The sequence below is a fragment of the Protomyctophum bolini genome (genome assembly GCF_963924005.1).
Source record: "Protomyctophum bolini genome assembly, chromosome: 22".
Lineage (NCBI taxonomy): Eukaryota > Metazoa > Chordata > Actinopteri > Myctophiformes > Myctophidae > Protomyctophum > Protomyctophum bolini.
In genome coordinates, this window is record NC_137883.1 from 4,057,861 (window position 1) to 4,083,148 (window position 25,288).

The following is a 25,288-nucleotide window of genomic DNA, read 5'->3' on the forward strand; positions in this document are numbered from 1 at the left end:
AGGGCTGGGTTTATTTTTTGTGTATATTGTTCACAGCGCACCTAACGAAAGACCATTGATATTAAATATTGATGATGATAGATACATGTACGTATGTGACTTTGCTATAATGTCCAGAGATGTAGTTGGCCCTTATGGTGTTTTAATAATGTTTTCTAATATGGCCCCCTTTGAAAAAAGGACACACCTGACACACTCACAATGTGTCACATGTTGTGAGCTTGTAGATCTATTTTTGAAAAGATTGGACCAATAGGCCTATACACACCACTGATATGGAAACATTACAACGCTTTTCAGAAAACTGAAACTTTTGAAGACATAATAAAAAAGTTATAATGACACAGACCTTGGTGTTTCAAGCATTATGCCATGCTTTCGCTATTGACAAATGGCAGATCTACAAGCTCATACGAGCTTGTAGGTCTGCTATTTTTTTAAAGTCGTGAAAATGTGGTGCAAATCATTGAATATATATATTTCAGAGCGAACATTTTTAACTAAAATATTGGCTTCTTGGGGGGTCCCTGGAACTACATATTTTGAGATGGGGGTCCGTGGCCCAATAGAGAAAATTCTTGGAAGACACAGACCGGTCCTTCAAACAGACCTGCAGTGACAACAAGAATGTGTGTTCAAGCTAAAATTATTTGAATGTTCAAGATCTTCCTGAGGGTAAAACACACACATGCTGTGTATAATAGACTAATAGTTAATATAATATAATAGCTTGTAGATCCATTATAATAGTTAATAGATCTACAAGCTCATACGAGCTTGTAGGTCTGCTATTTTTGAAAAGTCGTGAAAATGTGGTGCAAATCATTGAATATATATATTTCAGAGCGAACATTTTTAACTAAAATATTGGCTTCTTGGGGGGTCCCTGGAACTACATATTTTGAGATGGGGGTCCGTGGCCCAATAGAGATAATTCTTGGAAGACACAGACCGGTCCTTCAAACAGACCTGCAGTGACAACAAGAATGTGTGTTCAAGCTAACATTATTTGAATGTTCAAGATCTTCCTGAGGGTAAAACACACACATGCTGTGTATAATAGTTAAATTATTATATTACTATTTACCACATGTAAACAGTATTGGTCACTTCGGGCTTGGCCCCATACAGACATACAAGATTCTCCGTTCATTTTCCTCATAGACATTTCAAAAAAGTATTTATTTAAAGACGTGGACAAAGCCAACTCTTCGTCGTGACAAATCATGACGACAAACACAATTTTTTGGGCCGAACAAATATTTAGAAAGAAGAAAGAAACGGCAGGTTACAACCCTTTTTCTTTCGTTGTTTTTCTTCTTTGTAATTATTTGTTTGGTCCAAAAATATTGTGTTTGTCGTCATGAGTTGTCGCGACTCGAGTTGACTTTGTCAACCGCCTTTAAATAAATACCTTTTGAAATGTCTATGGGGCAAAATGCATTGGGAATCATTTCCCATATGGGCCTGGCGTCGTCATGAAAGGGGGCGGGACTGCGACGCTCTATTATAATAATAATAATATATACGATTTATATAGCGCTTTTCTGGGTACCCAAAGTCGCTTTACAGAAAGAGGTACAGACATATTTATTAGAAAACTATTTAAAAAGGTTTAAAAAGGTTAAAAACTAGAAATCAAAATCAAAAGAGGGACAAACAAGAAGGGGGTGTGTGTGTGTGGGGGGGGGTTATGTAGGGAAAGCCAGTTTGAAATGGTGGGTTTTGAGTGTGCTTTTGAACATTTCGAGGGTGGGGGCAGCTCTGATGTGAGTTGGGAGTGAGTTCCAGAGAGAAGGGGCAGCCACTGCAAAGGCCCTGTCTCCTGTGTCAGATACTACTAAAAATAAAAGGTCATTAAAATGTTGACATAATATTGCTTATTAGCAGCTTTAACAAAGAACTGAAAGATTCAGATCTGGCAACGTTGGGGGGGGGGGGGGAGAGTTCGATAGTTCGATAGTTGAACAGGTCTATATTTTCAATGTCTAAGAGGCCTTATAGCCGAGGTGGAGGAGGATCGCATGGCTGTTTGTTATTATCTCACAGCAGAATAATAGGTGGAACATGTAGCCGCAAGCATTTGGAAGTTGAAGCTGATAACCCCCCCCCCCCCTCCTCCCTCCCCCCCCCCCCCCCCCCCCCCCCACCACCCCCGAGCATGACAGAATAAAGCATCGCTATCACCGCCATCTTATTTAAAGCGTGAAGCCATTGACGTTATGTAAACACAGCATGCTAATCCTGCGAGTGAACTCATCGTTGTTGAGCTTGCCCTGGTGTAGAATTCCAAGCAAGTTGCACGAAGTGTACTATATAGCAGCCCCCACACCCCCATATAAGTGTTGATTTGGGACAGCACATTTTTTGTTTTATAGTTTACGACGTCATCGTTTTTTGGGGTTTTCATTTAGTTTTTAGTCACATTTTAGAGACCACCTGGAATGGTTTTGTTAAGTCTATAGTTTGAGTCAACTAAATAGACCAATTGTTGTTTGTTTACAAACACACGGGTGACTGTTTCATAATGTAATCGATTCCCAACAGATCTCGAGGAGCGCTGGTTTCAGTTCATTCAACCTCCTCTCGTGTGTTGGCTAAGTGAGGTGCACTGCACCCTATAGGAGACCTTTATATACTTCAAAGCTCAACAGTATTGCGCACAGAGAACAGCTGATAATACAAGCTCACATCGCATCGCGGACGCGACCGTTGCGAGCGTAGAGGCCTGCGTGCGTGTGCGACACCGCAGCGGCCGGACGAAGCATAAATTATACTTGATGGGCTGCAGGTGCGCCTGCAAAATCATGGACAAAGAGGTTTTAATGCTCTTAATTGCTCTGCATGCCGTTATCGTGAGCGCACCTCCCGTTCTTATGACAGCGAATGTGTATAGGTGTGGTTTTGAGGACAACTGCTTTGAATTGCTATTTATTTTATTGATCAAAAACAGCATCTGAAAGTTCATTTTGTACACACTGAGTGAGTGCAGTTAGAACTTTTCCATTGCATCTTATGAGAGGCCAGGCAGGGTTCCATCTGCTGCCGGGCCTGCAGGCGAATGCTGGTGCTTATCCGTGTGACGTGGTCAACCCATTTTGGGGCGGGAACCCCTTTTGGGGTTTCAAGCATTACGTCATGCTTTTAGCTATTGGAAAATAAAAAAAAGCTACGAGCTTGTAGGTCTGCTATTTTTGAGAAGTCGTGAAAATGTGGTGCAAATCTTTGAATATATACATTTTCAGAGTGAACATTTTTAACTAAAATATTGGCTTCTGGGGGGGGGGGGGGGGGGGGTCCCAGGTGGAACTACATATTTTGAGATGGGGGTCCGTGGCCCAATAGAGATAATTCTGAGGGTCCTTGGCAGGTTGAGCACCACTGACATAGAAACATGGGTTTTTCAGGAAAAATGTAGGATTTTGAAGCCTTTTTTTCTTTTTTTAATCGACCTCAGTCCAAAATGGGTTAAGGCGTCTATATCAAAGACATAAACGTATACAGTAGACGCCCTTTCTGGCTCTGGAGTGTATATGTGCTCAAGGTGTCACGTTTTAACCAAACTGGCAGACCCAAATGCAGACACGACAAGGAGGGCAAAGTCCAAGGGTGTTTATTCAAACAAAATGATGAGCCTGTAGATATAGGCAACTGTCCAGAATGATCTTGTAGATTGGCTACTTTTCAGAAAGCTAGCAGGAGCTGGCTATAGCAGGCACGCTGGCAGGCAAACAGGCAGGCAACTGAGGCAGAAGGAAAAAACCCAAAGTCAAAAACCAAAAAAACACTGGAGCAAAGCAATAGTAGAGCAAAAACACTAGGAATAATTATCACTAGGAAACACTAGGAAATAACAGCTATAGAAGCGTTACCGCACGGGGAACTGTGGGACGATCTGGCAGCGTGCGGCGAGGAAACCAGGGCCTTTATGGAGTGGTGGTGATGAGAAGATGGCAGGCAGGTGAGTGAGATTGGATGATCAGAGCCAGGTGTGCCAATCTGGAAAGCCAGGAACCAAGCCTATACGCCCCCACACATGCTCACACACAGACAGACACAGGATAGGCATACACAGGACACTGGCAGGGGCCGTGACACAGGGAGGGCAAAACTTTCCCGAGATTCCTTTGCGAAGCTCCACGGAAGCATGAGCGTGTGCGTCGCACAGAATCCGTGCATGTTCGGGTCTGTAAGTCCTGGAAAAGATGCGCTGTGATTGGCCAGTAAATCGCTTGAGTGACAGCGTGACGTAACGTAGCCTTCCGAACTTCCGGCATACTGTACTTCCTCCTGTACTTTTTTAAAATATCTATGGTCTAATATATGACTAAAGATTTTTTTTTAGTCGACTAAATCTACAGTTGATTTAGTCGACTAAAATGAATTTAATTAATTAAAAAATAGCCGATCCACAAGCTCACAACGTGTCACGCTGCGGCGCGTTGGGAGCTTGTAGATCTGCTATTTTCAGCATGACTTACACTGGATCTCTTGTCCACTAAGTCCTTTCCTAACGTCTAGTTTTTTTTAATTGGTTGATAAAATTGTCAATATATTTAGCCTTAGTCATATCGTGTTTGTCACCGCGGCTTCGTTTTCATTTGGTCTCCATTTAGTTTTCGTCAGTGAAAAGAAAAAAAAGTTAGTCGACGAACATTTCTCGTCATAGTATTAAGTCGAGGAAATCAACGCGGCACACCCCACTGCTAAACAGGGACGGATTAACCCCCATGAGGGCCCCTGGGCCGGTCATTTTTGCAGGGCCCCCGCAACAGTGTTTTTCCGTGTTTTTATCATGTTTTTGACCTACATTTAACTAAATAAATGGCCAATGAAGGGGCCCTTTTCAGGGCGTCAAACCTAGTACTGCGCGGTCCAATTTCCCCGAAGGGCCCCTGAGAGTCAAGGGCCCCTGGGCCAATGGCCCCACACTGGCCCAATGGCTATAATTTGTCCCTGCTGCTAAAGGCACAAAAGCCTGGAGAGTGTGTGGCATATAATCCCCGAGGAATGTAGAGAGCCAGCAATGGGTAGAGAACGCTCCAATGTAGTAAATGTAGTCGCAAATGTAGTCTCTGTGACACATCCAGGGGCCGCAATCTGCATTCAAAGATGTTCCTAGAAGATTTGTCGTTGGTCGGGGTGAAAAAAAAAACCCCGGTCGCAATGACTAACCAATCAGGAAGCAGACTGCAGGCAAATCGACCAATGACAAAGCTTCTATAAGGAAAATTGCATCTGCACTGCTATATAAAGGCACAGAAGCCTGGAGAGTGTGCAGGCATAATCCTCGATGGAATGTAGATTTTCCCCTTTCGTTCAACGATTCAGCTATAGCATCTGTGATCGCCGAGGTGTGAGATTGGTGTTTTCTTTTGCACGGGGAGCTATAGAGAGGCTGTTTTCGCATGAATCTCATAATCACAAGCAGTGTTTCCCGTCTGTGCTAAAATGGGAATCATTCAAACTGCACCAATTCACCAGAGAACCATTAGCATGTTTAGACAATCACGACAAGAGGCGATCGAGAAATAATTCTAATCGCCCATGCTGGCACAACCATGTAGGTCTAAAAGTGTATTGATACCTGCCGACCAGCGCTGTCCAGTCCAGGTAAACAAAATTACACTTTTGAAGTGACTGTACACATATTAACCAGTTAACAGTTGCTTCAATATTATTTTACCCAAAGTAAAAAGGTCAGCCTTCCGTCTATTAGAAAAGTACTGTATTTGAAGGCCCTAGTAGTGAAATATACTGGTTCTGTTGGTGAGACGTAGGAGGGGCCCGGTCAGGAGCAGGGGGGCAGTCAGACAGATATTTTGTGAAGCCTATAAGGAAATCGCGATTCATATAATGGCCTGTTGTGGCGCTGTCATTGGACCCAGAAAAACTCATAGCCCCATAGAAGTCCATGTATTTTGGCCCAACTTCACCTAGACTGTATTACCTTAATAAACATGGTCATGAATACTTTCTGCTTCCAGTCACTAGTTTAAAGTCTCATTTCTAATGTCATAATATTCTTTTTGGAAAATTATGGTCCCATTAATTAAAAAAATTACCATAAAGTCGCTTATGTTCTGAGGGGCGTGGATACCGTTACAGTCTATGATCGGGATTCCCCTCCCACTCGAGTCAAAATAAAAACCAACGGAGAAGAAGGGGGGAAGTCCCGCCTCGTGGTCTGGGCCAGCCAATGGCCAGCTGGGCCAAAACGGAGCCAGCCAATGGCCAGCTGCAGGGCCAAAATGGATCTAGAAATATTACATCAGGAATTACCATAGAATTACAGGCTTAATTTTATGTCCATGTTAGACCCGGGGAACGCTTTGTCCATATTTTTTACAGTCTATGGTCAGGAGTCAACCCACCCCAGTTCCGGCAGAGTAGTTCCGGAGCATCGGATTGTGTGGCCCTGCATCTTTCCCTGTAATGGGACTGATCGGGACTTGATTCACCCCCCCTGGCTGGGTCACCTGAGTGAGGGACGTATATGACCGAGAGACCCGAAAACCCCCCGATGACCATGGGATACATCACTGAGGAAACGTGAGGATATACACCTCCCGCAGGTGCATCCACGCGATGTATTCTCGTTTTTTGTTCAGGAATAAAAAATGTTGGTCGTCTCCCGTCTCCTTTCCCACGAAATAATCTAAAATGCTCAATAGCGCCGCAGCTGGGCTCGATATATATATATATAAGAACCCCCGGCTCGATAAGCCCTGATCGATATAGGTGTTCGTCATCAATGAATATTAAACGAGCTCCATTCACCTATATGTATGATTATGTCAATGTTCTGCAGGGGAAAAGTACAGTATACCTGTCCACCAGCACCACATAACAATTTGTATATGTTTGGCGGATTATATAGGGCCAAAAACCCTCCTCCTGCAGGCAGAGAGGAGGAGGAGAGCAAATATTTGTCTACCCCCTGCCCCCCCTGCCCCGGGGGGGGCAGGGGGTTGTTGAAGAGGGCGTTCCTGCACTGGCAGGCAGTGTTGTTTTTGGCAGCAAAATGGTGATTTTTAGTTTAGTCTCTTGAATGGTTTTAATTTAGTTTTAGTCACATTTTAAGTCAACCTGGAATGTTTTAGTCTATTTTTTTTTTTTTTTTTTTTTTCAGTCGACTAAATCTACTGTTGATTTAGTCGTCGACTGAAATGTATTTTGGCGGGCGTTGATGCCGTCCGTAATGACAGTTTATTTTTTTAACCTTCTGAAAATAGCCGGCTGTGGGCTTGTAGATCGGCTATTTTCAGCATGCGACTGATTGTAAAATGACTTATACTGGATCTCTTGTCCACGACTAGTCCCTTCCTAACATTTTAGTCTAGTTTTTAATCTGTTGACGAAATCGTCGGAATATTTAGTCTTAGTTTTAGTCGTCGTAGCTTAGTTTTCATTTAGTTTCCATTTAGTTTTCGTCAGTGGAAGAAAGGTCGTTTTAGTTTTAGTCGACGAAAACAACACTGCTGGCAGGTGAGCCTGCTGCAGTGGGGAACAATAGCAGCGCTATAAACACAGAAATGTGTGGAGAGGGTTTAATTTGGGATGATGAATACATTGGGATAGAAATACATGGCAACTCTAAAAGGAAAAGCCATGACACTTCTAAACTCCTAAAAGTATGATACAGTATATACTATATATGGGTCTGGATCGAGAGGCAGGGATGTACTGTAAACAAACCACACCTGGTTGGCTGAGGTATGATGGTCTAGTTCCATAAGTGTTTGCCTGATTCATGTCAGTTATGTTTTGATGATTCCAAATTCAAAAAGATCTCTGGGGGGAATTAAAATCTCCTTTTCCCCCTATACATCAATTTATTAATCACGTCACGAAGCCTTGCATTTTTCCACCACTGCACAATTAACCCATGTTGGGGCGGGAACCCCTTAAGGTGTTTTAAACATTGTTATCATTTAGCTATTTTTGAAAAATGGTGAAAATGTGGCGCAAATTTGGAAAAAAAAAATTCTTCTGTTTTCTGTTTTAACTCATCTGTGCTTCCGTGGAGGTCCCTGGAACTACATATTTTCAGATGGGGGTCGGCGGCCAAATACATATAGTTTCTGGGGTCCTTGACATGAAATATTGAGAACCACTGATACAGAAACATGAGGTTTAAAAAAAAAATATATATATATATAGGCATATATATATTTTTTAATTTCGAGGCTTCCAACATATTATAGCATTGCATTGCATACAGTATTATCCCGATGAAGAAAAATCAGTTACCAGTTTCACTGGAATTGTTCACTTTCTTCAGTATTAATAACAACTCAATACTTTGACTTCTATCCCACTCCATCTCAGAGGAAAATAGTGTACTTTTACTCGACTACGATTATACGAAAATGTTAGTTACTATGGTTACCTTGTGCACTTTGGTTATTATTATTACAAAACACACTGTGTACCGATCCACTTCAGCCGTATAGCATTTGAAGGCAGCAGATCTACCAGCTCACAATGTTGAAAAGTGTGTGGCTCGTGAACATCCGTGTACTGTATATGCTGTATATTATGTGTCTATACTGTACATACATCATGAGAAATGTGTCTACATCATGAGTGTGGCATGAGCGCTCCCGAAAAGCCCCTCTATATCCTGGAACGATGGACCTGCATGCCATTAGAAGAAGACGGGGGCTGCAGGGCAGTTACAAAAATGACCTGTCAGGGAGGAGGCTCAGGAGGCAGCGTGACTTGTCGTATGGTCATTATCTGACGATATATATATATATATATATATAGTACTCCTCCACACCATCACCTCGAGCAGCCATTTATAGCAACACCTGTCAGGGCCGCTTGGCTTCTGAACACATCTACACTGAATGTGGGAAAGTGAGGATACTGCTGGCGTCGACTGTTCGCCGGCCTCACCTCCCGAATGCATGAATGAATGAATGAACCGATGTGAAGCGCTTTCTTTGAGCACTTGGACGTTGGAAAAGCGCTATACAAAAATTGCAATTCATTATTATCATTATTTCTTTGTTGAATCATAGTTAAAACATCCCGGCGTATATAAATAAATATACATTTCTATGTTCCTTTCCTTTCTCCTCTCTTAAATCTTCGGCGCTGTCCAGCCTGTCCTCTCTCTCCCTTCTCCTCATTCCATCAGTCTTTCCTCCCACAGGGGAAATAATTACGAGACGAAAAGGTCACTGTGTACTACAAACACTTCTGCCATCTCTCTCTCTCTCTCTCTCTCTCTCTCTCTCTCTCTCTCTCTCTCTCTCTCTCTCTCTCTCTCTCTCTCTCTCTCTCTCTCTCTCTCTCTCTCTCTCTCTCTCTCTCTCTCTCTCTCTCTCTCTCTCTCTCTCTCTCTCTCTCTCTCTCTCACTCTCTCTCACTCTCTCTCGCGCACACACACACGCGTGCATGCGTGTTCGTGCGTGCTGCAATATAAAATCGATCGTTGGACACCAACATTTGGTGTCCAAAATGCGGCAGCTGTGCAAACGAGCGCTCAATGTTAAAACTGCACGGGGTTTCCTCGTCATAACTCCACGGGGACCGGCGCCTGGCCAATCACAGCGCGTCTTTTCCCGGGACTTGTCAGAATCTACGGTGCGCTCTATTGCGCACCGAGCGCCCTCTGGTCGTTTGTGTATTCGAACGCACCCAGATTCTGACAAGGCCCCGGGAAGGATGCGCTGTGATTGGCCATGTATATAGTCACTTTGAGTGGCAGCGTGTGCTGTGCCTCCGCCATATTCAGTGGCGGAACGTAACTAAGTACTTTTACTTAAGTACAATTTTGAGGTATTTGTACTTTACTTGAGTATTTCTAATTTCCAGTACTTTTACTTCTACTCCACTACATCTCAAAGGCAAAATGTGTACTTTTACTCCACTACAATTATATGAAAGTTTTAGTTACTATAGTTACTTTGGAGATTTTAATTTTGATTAGAAAACATACATACCACTTTAACCCATTTCGACCCATTTGAAAATAAATAATAAAAAAAAATTATTTTGTACGCATTTTGAATTTGTGAAATGGGACATTCTGCAATATGAGTACTTTTACTTTTAGTACTTTAAGTACATTTTGATGCTGATACTTTTGTACTTTTACTCAAGTACATTTTCAATTCCGTACTTTTGCTTGTAACAAAGCACTTCTAAATTGCAGTATTGGTACTTTTACTTAAGTAAAACAATTGAGTACTTTTTCCACCACTGGCCATTATTGGAGCTCAGCATGGCGGCCTCCATAAGATATACATGTCGCTCTAATGAACTGCGAGGTGAATGAATGAATGAATGAGGTACAGGTTTCTATATGCGGGGGCATATAAGCTCACACAGCTGATGCAAACCGTTGTGAGCTTGTAGATCTGCTACTTTTTCCTATAAAGTGTATTTGGAATATTTATGAAACATTTTGACAACGCACGCATCTTCTATGGGAGTCACTGTGGCAAAAAATCATTTTCAGACGGGGATCTGTGTCCAAATAAATAGATATTCATTCATTTGGGGGTGAAAATTATTGAGAACCACCGATTTAATAATAATATTGCATTTTTATAGCGCTTTTCCAAGTGCTCAAAGCGCTTTAAACAACGGTTCATTCATTCATACAATTGGGAGGTGAAGCGGCGAACAGTCGACACCAGCGTCCCTCACTTCCCCCATTGACACACCAATGGTGGCCGAGCTCACACCGACCGACTCCTTGGAGTCAATGTAGGGTTCAGTGTCTTCTTGCCCAAGGACACTTCCACATGCGGACAGGAGGAGGAGGAGCCGGCATTCGAACCGCCGACCTTAGGGATCATCGGACGACCTGCTCTATATACCTGCTGAGCCACAGCCGCAGTGTCACCTCAATATTAGCAAGCAAGTCCAAATAAGCCAACTATACACGTTATAGCAACGAGCCACGAATAACAGTGGCACCAACAGGTGCTCTCGGGGGGTGCGGTCATGGGAGAGTGGAATGCACCACTGCGTCTCCTAAACCCGCATGACCCGGATACAGGAAAATCAATCAAAGTTTGGCTCTCTTGCTCTCCCATTTCCTGCATACAGGTCTATTTAGACATACATGATTGAAAGTGTGTGTGCGTGTGTGTGTGTGTGCGTGTGCGTGCGTGTGCGTGTGTGTGCGACTGTGCGTGTGTGCGTGCGTGCGTGCGTGCGTGTGCGTCCCTCTCCAGGACGCATGGAGTGACAGTGAGGGTCACGTGTCATTGGACAGCCAACAGGACTACCAGCTGCTGGAAACGAGACAGGGCGCTGACGGCTTCTACCTGCTGTTCAAAAGGCCCTTCAGTACCTGCGACCCCAGAGACTACAACATTGAGGTGTGTGTGTGCGTGTGTGCGTGCGTGCGTGACTGCGTGCGTTAACTGTGAACCCCCCCCTGCATCTGCACTCTAAGAGCTCTAAAACACAGGTATCTCCCAGCCCTCCAGGCCAAAGTGTGGCGCTATAGTGCCAGAGTGTTATAAGCTTATATACAAGACGAGTCACTCACCGCCCCACCCGCCCAAATATATAGGTATTAAGGTCACCAACGTCATTTTCGCTATCACGCAAATTCCAGACGGCAGATTGAGAGCCCTGCAGTGACCAGATCATGAATGACTGAGATCTTTTGTAAAGTAATCGCTTCTGGCAAATAACAGAGGACATGTAACACACTATTTGTCTTCCGTGTTGCTTTTCGATGTGTACACTGTTGTGTCATTTTATAGAGGTATATCTAAAGAGCAAAAAGTATACGTTTCTTGCAAGTAACTGTAAAAGCGGTCATTATACGACGGCATCAAGGCCCGCCCAAATACATTTTAGTCGACTAAATCAACTGTAGATTTAGTCGACCAAAATCGCATGACACTTAGTCGACTAAAACTAGACTGAGACTAAAACGTTCCAGGTGACTAAAATGTGACAAAAAACAAGTTTCAGTCCAAAGACTATATGATTAAAACTAAAATAGAATTTTTTCTGCCAAAAACAACACCGCCCTCCATGTTTGAGCCACATTCTCATTCTAGGCTAGGCATCGATTCAGAGTTTAGACTTTTATAAGGTCTCAAAAATATTAAGTTTGTCTCATTTTGAGGAGAAAAATAACTATTAACCATGTCAGATTCATCAAAATCACCCGCCCTGTTTTTTTTCATGGTGACTGATACTTCCCTCCTAATACGTGAGGGGGGCCGTGTTATTTTTCATTTACCGTTTTCATTTATTCGTAATAACTTTTGGCGTCCTCCTCCTTCCTGCTCCTTATTATTTTCCCAAAAACATTAAAAATATATGAAAGCAGTAGATGTTCAGGTTTTTTGGGTGTCATTGAGGTCATAAAACCTAAAAGAAAAAAGAAAAAGAAATGAAAATGAATGTCATAAAACCTTTAATATTACTATTATCATTATTATCCAAGGAGGGCACCGTTCACGTGATATATGGACTCCTGGATCGACCCATGGCATCGCTGGCACAGCTCAACCTGTCGCGGGTGCAGGTGCGCGGCGTGCAGCGGGTGCTGCTGCTGCGCCCGGACACCCCGAGCCCCTCGCTGCCGCCCGACGTGGAGACGCTGGACGTCCTGGCGCCGGACGTGGCCGTGCCCGCCCGGGAGACCACCTACTGGTGCACGGTTCACCGGCTGCCCCAGGACATGCCCAAGAACCACATTGTCATGGTACAGTGGTGTTCCCTTCCTTACTACCGGCCTGACACCTAGAGGTTTCTAAAGGTTTTTAAAAGTACCTATAGGTAACTATGGAAGCCACACCTCTGATGGCTGTGGTTTAGTCTTAAGGGGTGTGTTTTTTTCACCCACTGTGTAATATAATAAACCGACAGTAGGTGGCAGTAGGACAGAGGCACTTGTTATGGACACTTATAGACAGGCTTATTGAGCCCCTGTCCTTTTACTTGCCTGTAAAAAAAAAGAAAAAGAGAAAAGAAAAGAAAACTGCCCTCTCTCCAGACCACAAATGCAGCATGGTGAAAATAATGCAAACACAAACAAGAGCTATGTTTTGTATACGTTAGTATATCGAACCCAGGTCCCCCTCCACACGGAAGGCCCACTCAGTTCCCCCAAATACCTTGAGGGAACTCCCTCAAGGACCTTGAGGGAAAGTTCCCTCAAGGTATTTGCCAGATCAACCGCATGATGTTAAAGCCTAAAGATATACAATCATTGAGCAAGAACGTTCAGTGATTACTGGTTACCTGTGCAAGGAGTCGGACAAACTGTTTGCACAAAGCTAGAGAGGATAGTTGGGTTTTTTTGTTTTTTTTTAAATACAAAATAAAGATTGACCCTGCACAACAAGCCATGCATGCACTCTCACTGCATGAAGGCCATGGCTGTCCCCCAAAAAAACATCCTCAAAAGCCACATTGTCATGGTAACAACAACAACAAAACAACATAAATAAATAAATGATGTCGCTGTCATGGTGACGATTTATCACCTGGTTCACTGGCTGCCAGCACATTCCTTTTCATATGCACAATCAATTAGTGAAATATAATGACATTTAGAGAGCATTGGATTTGTACTCATGTGGTTATGACGATTGGAACTCATATAGGACCACTTTTTCAACCTATCTTCATATAAATTGGTCCTCTACTATAATGTTCATGATAAAATGCCACCATTTTCCCACTACTTGGTCTGTGTCTTATAGGCTGTGGGGCAGTTCACAAACCCGTCCACCAGTGACATCATCAGCGTCAGATGTTTTTTTTAAAAACAAGATTTTTGGCTTCCATATTTGCATTGCAACTTTTCAGGAATAGCTGATAACCTACGTATGGCTATGAGACAATACACATTTTATCATGAACATCAGTGATGACAAGTTCAAGATTAAAGTGTTAACCGCTGCGGGGGGTCAAAAAAACCTTAGGTTTCGTTTTTGACTCTCTATCCTGATTGGACGAAAGGCTTTGGGGTCCCAGCCAAAAACGAAACCTAAGGTTTTTTTTTTGTGAAATCACTGAATATACCTTTAACCTGTTGACTAATATAACGTGTTCCCCTTTCTCTGTTCCGGTACAGTACGAGTCAGTGATTACTGCGGGCAACGAGGCCATTGTGCATCACATGGAGGTGTTTGAGTGTTCTCCCGACGTCCAGAGTGTGCCCCGGTACAGCGGCTCCTGTGACGACAAGATGAAGCCTTCCACGCTCAATTCCTGCCGTCATGTACTGGCCGCCTGGGCCATGGGGGCTGAGGTATATGCTTATACGGACAAGCGCTGTGTGTGTGTGTGTGTGTGTGTGTGTGTGTGTGTGTGTGTGTGTGTGTGTGTGTGTGTGTGTGTGTGTGTGTGTGTGTGTGTGTGTGTGTGTGTGTGTGTGTGTGTGTGTGTGTGTGTGTGTGTGTGTGTGTGTAGTTAGTTAGTTGCTGGGAGAGTGAGCGAGTAATTGGCATGAAAATGTTACTTGAAGGGGAATACCGTACCGCTCATTTTCAACATTGAACTGTGCCATTAAAGGTATATTCAGTGATTTCACTCAAAAAAAACGTAGGTTTCGTTTTTGGCTGTGGCACCTAAGCCTTCGTCCAATCAGGATAGAGAGTCAAAAACGAAACCTAATGTTTTTTTGACCCCCCAGGGGTTAACTGGGGACAGGGAGGAACTCCTTATATGGTCAGCACACTCTATAGTAGAGAGGATTATCACAACAAAACAGAAAAACAAGTGATATTTGAATTAAGTGAAATCACTGAATATACCTTTAATATACCTTGTCGGGGTTATGTCAAAGGTTGTGTGTCCAACCTATAGTCTCAACAGAAGAGCAGGGAGACCTTGAATTAACATACTCTACCGCACAGATTGGACAAAATAAAAATGTTATTCACTGAAGAAAATGTCAAAAACGAAGGGGCACGGTGGCACATATAGCTTTAATGCATTCATATTAATATATTATGTAAATGTCTATTGTTAATTCAAATTATATTTTATATTTGAAATCCTTCGTAGGCATTTTACTACCCTCCTGATGCAGGGCTGCCATTGGGTGGACCAGGTTCTTCAAAATTCCTTCGGCTGGAGGTCCATTACCACAACCCCCTGCTGCTGTCCGGTACGCACGCACGCACGCACGCACGCACGCACGCACGCACGCACGCACGCACGCACGCACGCACAAACGCACACACGCACCCACGCACCTTCGCCAGGGATGGAGCACGTGACATCACGTGACATCATCAGCGATGGTCATCAATATTGACCAGCAACTCTCAACATCTCAAACCCTTAGATCTCCATATATGGAGCTGACCTGTTCTGACATTCCATATAATGTTGACCCTTCCTCATCCGTCCTTCCTCTTCGATGTCTCCCCTTTTGACTGATACGTAATATTACGTACATCATGTGCATTCAAACTCTATAGACGGGGCCTGCACCAAAGTTATTATTAGTGTATAGCAGCCGCGAACCGGCAGCCGGCGAAAACTAGAGTTCTCAACAGGCCCGAAAATGTAAGATCTTACGCCCCCCATGCCAAAGCGCCAGCGCTCGCCCAGCAGTCTGCTGTCACCCAGGCGGATGCGTGCACGCTTCTCGCCCTCAGGTGTCTTATACTGGTTATAGTTTGGGATCTTTTTTTGTTTGTTTGTTTTACTTTAATTTGTTTGTTGTTTTAACTAAGCATTATGTTGTACTTTAGCTATTGAAAAATAGCAGATCTACAAGCTCATACAAGCTCATACAAGCAGTTGATTATATGGACGATGTTCTCTACTGCGCACGCAGGACGGCGAGACTCATCGGGGATACGTCTGGTGTATACGCCCAGTCTGAGGCGCTACGACGCCGGCATCATGGAGCTGGGCCTCGTCTATACTCCGCTGATGGCCGTCCCGCCAAGACAACACAGCTTCTTCCTCACCGGCTACTGCACGTCCAAGTGTACCCACACTGTACGTATAGAGCATATAGCTTCGCGCCAGATCAGTCTCAATCCTTTTAATACTCTATGGTCAACACGTGCAAAAGTATATAGTCCTGGGAATGTATTGTAGTAGGTATAGTGTACACTGTACAGTAGGAATCATGTCGTATGTTATAAAATCTAGAAACTAGAAACATTGAGTATACCTTCCTTTTAGTAAGGCATTTGCCCAGTCGGACTCTTAAGCTGCCCTGTTTTTAACAGTTTTATTCTTATTTTTATTTTACTTTTTTTATCTGTAGCACTTTGAGATTTGTTTCAAATATAAAGTGCGTTATAAATAAAATGTATTATTATTATTATTATTATTATGAAGAGAATTCATTATACTTTCTTTCCCTATAATCCCCTCTCTCTTAAAAATGTTAATTGAAAATGTTACATTATCCAAAAGAAACATTTACCAAGTAGCCTACTACTATGCATGGAAACATGTCCAAAGTATGTCTGAACCCATCACTCATAAGAAAAACGGTTGTTGCTGGTGGCCATTTTGAAAAAAAAATGGCTGCTACGGGCGCCATGTTGAAAGTTCAAGTTGGGTCCATATATATCCAAATCTTTTTTAGAATGCCTTTGGCTATAAGTGTACCAAATGTCATGCTTTTATCACACACTGAAACGATTACATTCATATAGTGGAGCTAAGCTGCTGTACTCTCTCTCTCTCTCTCTCTCTCTCTCTCTGTCCTCATTCCAGGCCTTGCCTCCCAGGGGCATAAACATCTTCGCGTCCCAGCTGCACACACACTTGGCCGGGCGGGCCGTGCGCACCGTCCTCGTGAGGGCCGGCAGGGAGCTGGAAGTGGTGCAGGAGGACCAGCACTTCAGCACGCACTACCAGGTATACTACAGTATAGAATGAACCCATTCTGACCTGAGATCAGATTCTAAAAAAAAAAAAAAGTTATTCTATACAGTCTACACATCCTGACCGTTTTCTGAAAAAGCTATGTTTCTACGTCAGTCGATTTTTTTCAAAAATAGCAGACCTATACAGGCTCGTATAGCGCGCCACTCGGTGTCGCGCTATGAGCTTGTATAAGATCTGCTATTTTTCAATAGCTTAAAGCATGACATGACGCTAACGCCAAAAGGGGTTCGCGCCCAGAATGGATGAACGAACAGGAGGACTGTAAAGTGTCTCCTAAACTAAAAGCAGTGCGGTTCTCGAGCGTTGTCATGTACAAGGGTCACCCCCATGTGTTTGGCATGGGGACCCATCATCTCAAAAATATTTTGTGACGGGGACCTCCAGATGCAAAGATTTGGAAAAAAGGGAAAAAAAGGAAAGAATATATATATATATATATATATATATATATATATATATATATATATATATATATATATATATATATGCACACTTTAGTCTCTATCTTTACAAAATGTACTACTACTCTCGTGCTCTCGTTATCATCGTATCAATGTTTTTTTGTTCATAATATTTCGGTGTTTTGGCCCAGGAAATATAAAGTATAGCCTATTGTGTCTGAATAATCCCGTAATAAGGGATGGGCTGCGAAAGGCAGGCATACACGGAAATAAAACAATTCATTCATTCATTCATTCATTCATGCACACATTTTCCAAATAGCTAAAGTATAAAGTGGTTAAAGTTATTGGCACGTTATGAACTAATTTAATTAGCTGGGAGCCCCAATGTTCTAAAGGAGACAAATATTATCGTTGTTCTCTCACTGTACATTACACTGTATAATATGCAGCGATTCTCAACCTGTGGGCCATGAGGATATTGCAAGTGGGCCCCCAAATAATTAAACCACTGGTATAACCGATTTTAGGCCTGACTTTGACATAAAAAAATCTTCTAAATCCTGACAGTTTTCTATATCAGTGGTGCTCAATATTTCATGTCAAGGACCCCAAACATTATATGCAATTTGCCGCGCACCCCCATTTGAAAATATGTTGTTCCAGGGACCTCCCCAGAAGCAAAGATTTGAGTTAAAAATGTCCGCTCTGAATATTATATTCACAAATAGTGAAAATAGCCGATCTAGAAGTGCAGCAATCACGACCCATGTTTTGGTCTGTCGTGGAGCAGAACAAACAACTTGGTTGAGAGATCGCAGGTGTATTTATGCTGTGGTGATTGCACCAGGGATTGGCCGGGTGATAATGAAAGGCAGGTGAGTTTGATGAGGAGGGGGAGGAGTTGTTGATAATGAGGGAGGAGTGGTTAAGGTCTTCTCCCCAAACTGCGTAAGATGTAATACTTTTACATTTGGGGGGTTTTCCTTGAATAGACGTGTGGAGGTTATTGTTAAATTAAAAAGTGTTGTTGGACCAGAAAGGCCTGCCCGATTTAGCACCCTTGTAGCAACATTCTTAGTGCATTTAATTGCACTTTACAGTAGTACTAAAAGCAGGGGAATTGGATTCTATACATTTGGACCACACATGCAGCACAGCAACTCTGCAATGTGCAGTTGGCAGACCAGAACAGAATCGTTTTTGGATTCTTTTAAAGCCATTTTGTTTCATTTTGGGCCCAAATTAAAAGCCCAATTGTTTCTAAATGATTACCAGGTGATTATATGTATACACTACAGTATAGTATAGAATAGTGGAAGCTAAAGTCTTTGTTAGATAATTCGCGCTATACATCATGTGTGCCACGAATAACAAAGAACGTATAGACCTTCAATCCCATGGGAAATGCAGTTTCATCTGCGACCCCAGCTGATGGCTGCTCAGAGGTGGCGGGTGTGTGTGTGTGTGTGTGTGTGTGTGTGTGTGTGTGTGTGTGTTTGGGGGGGGGGGGGGGGTTAGGGGTTACATGTCTTGCTCAGGGACACTTCAATACACACAGCATAATGGGGCGGGCGGGGAAGCGAGCCGGTGACCTCCTGATTATTGCCAGATGGGCTGCATGCATGCGACCCCCATTGTATGTTTGTTTTGTCACGGCGACATCCGGGGGAGGGGGGGGGGGGGGGTGGGTTGGCATCACCGGGCCTGAGGGAACGTCGAACGTGAGGGCCCCCCCCCCCCTCCCTCCCTCCCGACAGTGGTGGAGGTCGGAGAGGTATATTAGACTGACACCACGGCGCGTACTCAGAGCTTCAAGCTGTGACTCCGCCCACACCCCCAATTTTGCGGCATTTCCCGAAACAATTATTGCGCAGAGAGTATAGCGATTATCAAACGTATATTTGCAATGCCATACGCGTTGAAAGATCCGTTTGCCCCCCCCCCCGTGGACGAAGGCGCGCTACACCTCCGCAAGTTAGATATATTATCGGCGTAGATGTTTGTTCTGTATGTGATTAAAGATGGAGTGCCACAATTTTTGTATTTTTCCAGTACTTTACTTAGACACCCTGGAGTTGTTTTTATGTGCAATTGTGTATTGACTTTGTATTTAGGGTTTCTTCCTGGAGGCTGAACCCTTGACGGTCAAACGGGCCAATGAAGTAAACGGTAATATAGTGACACCACACTATCAGCCCCTCCCCCTTTATCATACAACTACAGCTGTGGGTGCGGCTTCAGTTCAGGTTCAGGATCACCACCCCATCACCACCCACCAGGCAAACCAGGCATACTTAATGAACTGGTGGGCGTGTCCACATAAAAGCATGATTTTAACAAATACTGTACTCTTTTTTTTGTAATAATTATATTGTTATAATACCTGATGATCATGTTTTAGGGTGGAAAACAATGGTGGCACTCCATCTTTAAGGATTGGACCCAAGTTGCATTGGCAGCCATAGAACATTCTTAGGGTCGATTCATACTCCTATTTTAGAGCCGAATAAAAGTCGGTTCGGCGCTGTAGAGCCTACAATGTGACGTCATTTGAGGTTCGGGGGGCGGGGTACCGTCCTAAAGTCGGCTCTTCGGTGCTACTGAAATTTTCTGACGAGCCGAAATCATTTCGGCACTACAGCGCCGAAACAGGAGTATGAATCGGCCCTTACCCCCGGGCTAAAACCTGGATGTGACGTTTTGTGGGCGTTTGTATAGCGTGGTGTACAGTCTCTATTGGGTCGGGAAGCTTGGTTGTTGAGGGCCTTGTTGTAGGTGGTGAGCAGTATTTCAAAAGCCCATTTAGATCTGAGGCAGATTCTTAAAATAAATAAATAAATAAGGCATCTAAATCATGTTCAGGTTTTCTGAAAAACCTATGTTTCCCCCCCTAGTTTGACACATTACATGCTTCTTAAAGCATAATTATTAAATAAGGCCATAACATATATTTTTTGGCCTCATAGGTTTTTAATGGTAGCAGGCCTACTCCAACTTTCAACCCCTGAATTTACCATGCATGATCCAACGTTTATATAACAATTCAATTTTTAATATGTTATTTGGATGAACCCTATAAGGATCATGAATCACCTTCAATGATTACTAATTGTGATTTATTTTTAGCTTAGATTGACTGGCCTGATGAGGTGAGTTTTCGTCGACTAAAACCAAGACGAAAAACCTTTTTCCACGGACGAAAACGACATGGAAAATAAATGAAAACTAAGCTATGATGACTAAAACTAAATATGTTGACAATTTTAGTCAACAGATAAAAACTATAGAGTAAAATGTTAGGAAGGGACTAGTGGACAAGAGATCCAGTATAAGTCCTTTTACACTTGGTTGCATGCTGAAAATAAATAAATATAATGTAAGTATATACATACTGTACCTGCATTCGCACACGGCACAACGCAACAGTCTGTTGTGGAATCCCTGGAACAACATACTTTGAGATGGCCAAATACAGTACATACTGTATTATGTTTGAGGGTCCTTGACATGAAAATGTTTGAGAACCATGTGATATATAGAAACATGAGGTTTTTCAGAACACCGTCAGGATTTAGAAGACATTTGTATAGAATAATTATTTCCCCGCGTACCAGTGTTGTTTCCGTCGACTATGAAACTAAGACGAAAAACCTTTTTTTCCACTGACGAAAACTGAACGCCTCTAAATAATATAAGCTATAACGACTAAAACTACAAGTTTCGTCAACATGTAAAAGCTAGACTAAAACGTTAGGAAGGGACTATAGTGGACAAGAGATCCAGTATTAAGTCATTTTACAATTTAGTTGCACGCTGAAAATAGCCGAACTACAAGCTGTGCGACTGTGCCAAGTCGCTGCGCACCCGCTTCACAGATGGTGTGTGTTGGGCTTAATCAGGGGGGGCAGTCAGACAGATATTTTGTGAAGCCACTACTAAGGAAATCGGGACATCCTGAAAGTTCATATAATGGCCTGTTGTGGCGCTGCCATTGGGCCCAAAAAAACCCAAACCCATAGCTCCATAGAGGTCCATGTATTTGGGCCCAACTTCACCTAGACTGTATTACCTTAATAAACATGGTCATGAATACTTTCTGCTTCCAGTCACTAGTTTAAAGTCTCATTTCTCATGTCATAATATTCTTTTTGGAAAATGATGGCCCCATTTATTAAAAAAATGACCATAAAGTCGCGTATGTTCTGAGGGGCGTGGCTACCGTTACAGTCTATGATCAAAACGGATCTAGAAAGATGGCGATTTACAATTCAAGGACTGACTGGCTTCATTTTACGTCCATTATCAGACCCGGCGAACGCTTTGTCCATATTCTTTTTACAGTCTATGGGCTTAATACTAAAACATTCCAGGTGACTAAAATGTGACAAACTAAATGAAAACTATTCAAGAGACTATAATGACTAAAACCAAAATCTAAATCTGCTGCCAAAAACAACCCCCGGGTGGAATCCTTAATTGTTGACGGTGGACAATCCTTTTCGTGTATACATCCTTTTGTGAATGTTTTCTTGCGCTTCTTCTTTACAGACAATCCGAGTTCTGAGGAAGATGGTCAACGTTCTACCTGTAAGTATATATACTGTACCTGCATTTGCACAAGGCACAACGCAACAGTCTGTTGCGTTGTGCCTTTTGGTGTTTTTAAGCATTATCTTATACTTTTTTAGAAAAATCCTGAAAATGTGTCGCAAATCTTTGAATATATATTCTTTCAGACTTCAGAGCCAACGTTTTTTTTTAACTCATATCTTTGCTTCTGCATGGTGGAGTCCCTGGGACAACCTATTTTGAGATGGCCAATTACAGTAGGCTACAGAATTATATTTTTGGGGGTCCTTGACATGAAAATGTTTTGAGAACGACTTATCAGAAACATGAGGTTTTTCACAAAACCGTCAGGATTTAGAAGGCAATTGTATCGAATCTTTTCTCAGGTCAAACTCAAAATATATGGCCACATATGGGCTCGTTCTGTTTGTAACCTATACCGTCACCTATTGATGATAAGCCCAGAATATGGATGCCCAGGTTACAACATTTTGCTGAGAATAGCAGATCTACAAGCTCACCAGCTATAACTATAATACAAGCTCACACTGAGTCAAGTATGTAGACCCCTCTCTGAGACTCTCGCGGTCAACGAAAGTATAGGGTTTAAGTGGACCATATATTTCTAACTCGGTTATATTCAGTAAAGCTAGATGCAACAAAGTCTGTGTTATGAGCGCTTACTGTGCACTGTTACTGTATGTGCTTGTGTGGTGTGTTTGTGTGCGTGCACACCCACCGGGCCGCACTTCAGTGGCGCGCACAGATAGACACTAGGGGGTGCTAGAGCACGCCCTGCCCTTTTGGCAATGTGCCCTTTTGGAAGAAAAAAATATAACATTATTATTATAATTTTTTGTGTACACTGTACTGTATGTGGACCAAGCGGTGACATTGATCAATTCTTGATAAAAAGCTTCTGATATATTATATTTAGGCCCTAAAATCTATACATCTCACACTATTAAAGGCAACCGGCCCGGTTCCACACGCTGCACAAGGTGCCCCTTTTTTTCACTTGAGCACCTGCCCCCTCTAAATGTGTGTGCACGCCACTGCCGCATTTCAATCCACAGGGCGACGTCCTCGTAACCAAGTGTACCTACAATACAGAAGACAGAACCAAGCCGACAGTGGTAAGAAACACACCACAACAACAACAAGGGACATGTATAATCTGTAGCTATATAATACACGTCTAAACAGTGGGGGAAAGTAACTAAGTACTTTTACTTAAGTACTGCACTTAACTACAATTTTGAGGTATTTGTACTTTACTTGAGTATTTCAAATTTCCAGTATACTTTTACTTCTGCTTTTACATCTCTGAGACAAAATGTGTACTTTTGCTCCACTACAGTTTATTTGAAAACTTTAGTTACTATAGTTACTTTGGGCTATTTTGATTTTGATTTAGAAAACATACATTAACCACTTCAACCCTTGAAAATAGCCGATCTACATAAGAGCTTGTAGATCGGATTATTTTCAATAGATTTTCTAAACATTTTTGAACTTTTTAATATTAATGCTTTTACTTTTGGTACTTTAAGTACATTTAGATGCCGATACTTGTGTACTTTTACTCAAGTACATTTTCAATTCTGTATACTTTTGCTCGTGACGAAGTAGTTCTAAATTGCAGTATTGGTACTTTGGTCTCTCTCTCTCTCTCTCTCTCTCTCTCTCTCTCTCTCTCTCTCTCTCTCTCTCTCTCTCTCTCTCTCTCTCTCTCTCTCTCTCTCTCTCTCTCTCTCTCTCTCTCTCTCTCTCTCTCTCTCTCTCTCTCTCTCTCTCTCTCTCTCTCTCTCTCTCTCTCTCTCTCTCTCTCTCTCTCTCTAAGCCTTTCTAGTTTCTCTTCAGCTCATAGTCTACTGGCCAGCCCATGGAGCCCCATTGTGAACCCATATATTAGCATGTGTCAAACTAGGGGTTTTTCACAACGCTGAATCCATTCCAAGCATTGGTTTTGCAAAAGAAAACCACTCAATGGGCTAAAAACGTCCATTGCACAAATGTCACGATGTCAGCACAGCAAGTGGGCATGGCCGTTTATTTTTTTAGCCCAATGAGTGTTTTCTTTTTGTTGGCAAAACTAAAGCTTGGAATGGATTCAGCATCATGAAAACCCCCCTATAGTTTGACACGTCACGTGCTACATAAAGCACGATGAAATGTTGAATATTGTGCCTTCTATAGGTTGTTAGTTAACGGTATGGGCACTTATTATGCCAATTATGAAAATTGCTCAACATAACGCAAGTTAGCATCCGGGCGGTTTCTACATGCCGGGGGGACGCATATACACAACATTTCTAACACAAAAGCTTGGTGTATACCCAACATGCCTGGGTTCACATTCTGGCAAGTGTGACTATCAGCTTTGATCTTTCTCCAACAAAAAAAACAAACACCCAAACTCACACTACTCTACTACCTCTCCCACTACGGAGTTTGACTCAAAATGCATAATTCAAAAGAAGAATTCCGACAGTTATTATTCGACAAAGTATATGGGCTCGTTGTTTTACTCTTCCGTCTCGCCCGTCTCTCTCTCTCCAGGGAGGTTTCAGCATCATGGATGAGATGTGCGTGAACTACGTACACTACTACCCTCGCACTCAGCTGGAGCTCTGCAAGAGCCACGTCGACACTGGATATCTGCAGAAATATTTCAGCCTCATGAACAGGTATACTTAATATAGGTCTCTACAGTACATTTTAATGTTTCTATAGATACACATAGGTTTTTTCAGAAAACTGTTATTTTATTTTAGTTTAAGTTTTAGTCCCATTTTAGTCACCTGGAATGTTTTAGTGTTAGTCTAGTTTTAGTCGACTAAATGTCATACGACTTTAGTCGACTAAATCTACAGTTGATTTAGTCGGCTGAAATGTATTTTGGCGGGCCTCGATGCCGTCGTAATGACAGTTTTTACACTTGCTAAAAAATACCACGTCGCAACTGGATCTCTTGTCCACTATAGTCCCTTCCTAACATTTTTATTTGGCGACGAAATTGTCAGTATATTCAGTCGTCATAGCTTCGTTTTCATTTTTCGTTTCCATGTAGTTTTCGTCAGTGAAAAAAGGTAGCCGACGGACATTTTTCGTCTTAGTTTTAGTCGACAAAATCAACACTGGTTTCAGGGTCGTGGTTGAGCTAATACGTTCGGACATGCATGTGATTGTCTAAAACGCTTGTCACATATTTCAGCGGGTCACCAATTTCACCGTAACACCCAATCCAATGCTGGAGTGAGCGAGTGTGAGTGAGCGAGTATGAGTGACCGAGTGTGAGTGAGCCAGTGGGCCGAGATTTTGGTTTATTGGAACTCCTGTTGAGTGCCGAAGTGTATACTTGAGCGAGATAACGAACCGCAAATGGCTCCCAAAGCGCAGGTTGGGGCCTTGCGTGATGTTGGCTTCCGATGAAGGTGCCATTTATAAATGCA

The 25,288-nt window shown here is 42.7% G+C and overlaps 1 protein-coding gene across 1 annotated transcript in view; it reads left to right on the top strand.

Annotated features, from left to right (window-relative positions):
* Positions 1 to 25,288, top strand: part of LOC308310454 (dopamine beta-hydroxylase-like) — a gene marked incomplete at both ends in the record, with an annotated part of 34,003 nt that overhangs the window by 762 nt on the left and 7,953 nt on the right. Inside the window, 9 exons of the mRNA XM_080756797.1 lie at positions 11,199 to 11,345; positions 12,434 to 12,694; positions 14,072 to 14,248; positions 15,007 to 15,109; positions 15,788 to 15,954; positions 16,687 to 16,830; positions 21,813 to 21,851; positions 22,910 to 22,969; positions 24,396 to 24,523. Coding sequence (XP_080612923.1) covers positions 11,199 to 11,345; positions 12,434 to 12,694; positions 14,072 to 14,248; positions 15,007 to 15,109; positions 15,788 to 15,954; positions 16,687 to 16,830; positions 21,813 to 21,851; positions 22,910 to 22,969; positions 24,396 to 24,523 — 1,226 coding nt within the window. The remainder of the gene's footprint in view (positions 1 to 11,198; positions 11,346 to 12,433; positions 12,695 to 14,071; positions 14,249 to 15,006; positions 15,110 to 15,787; positions 15,955 to 16,686; positions 16,831 to 21,812; positions 21,852 to 22,909; positions 22,970 to 24,395; positions 24,524 to 25,288) is intronic.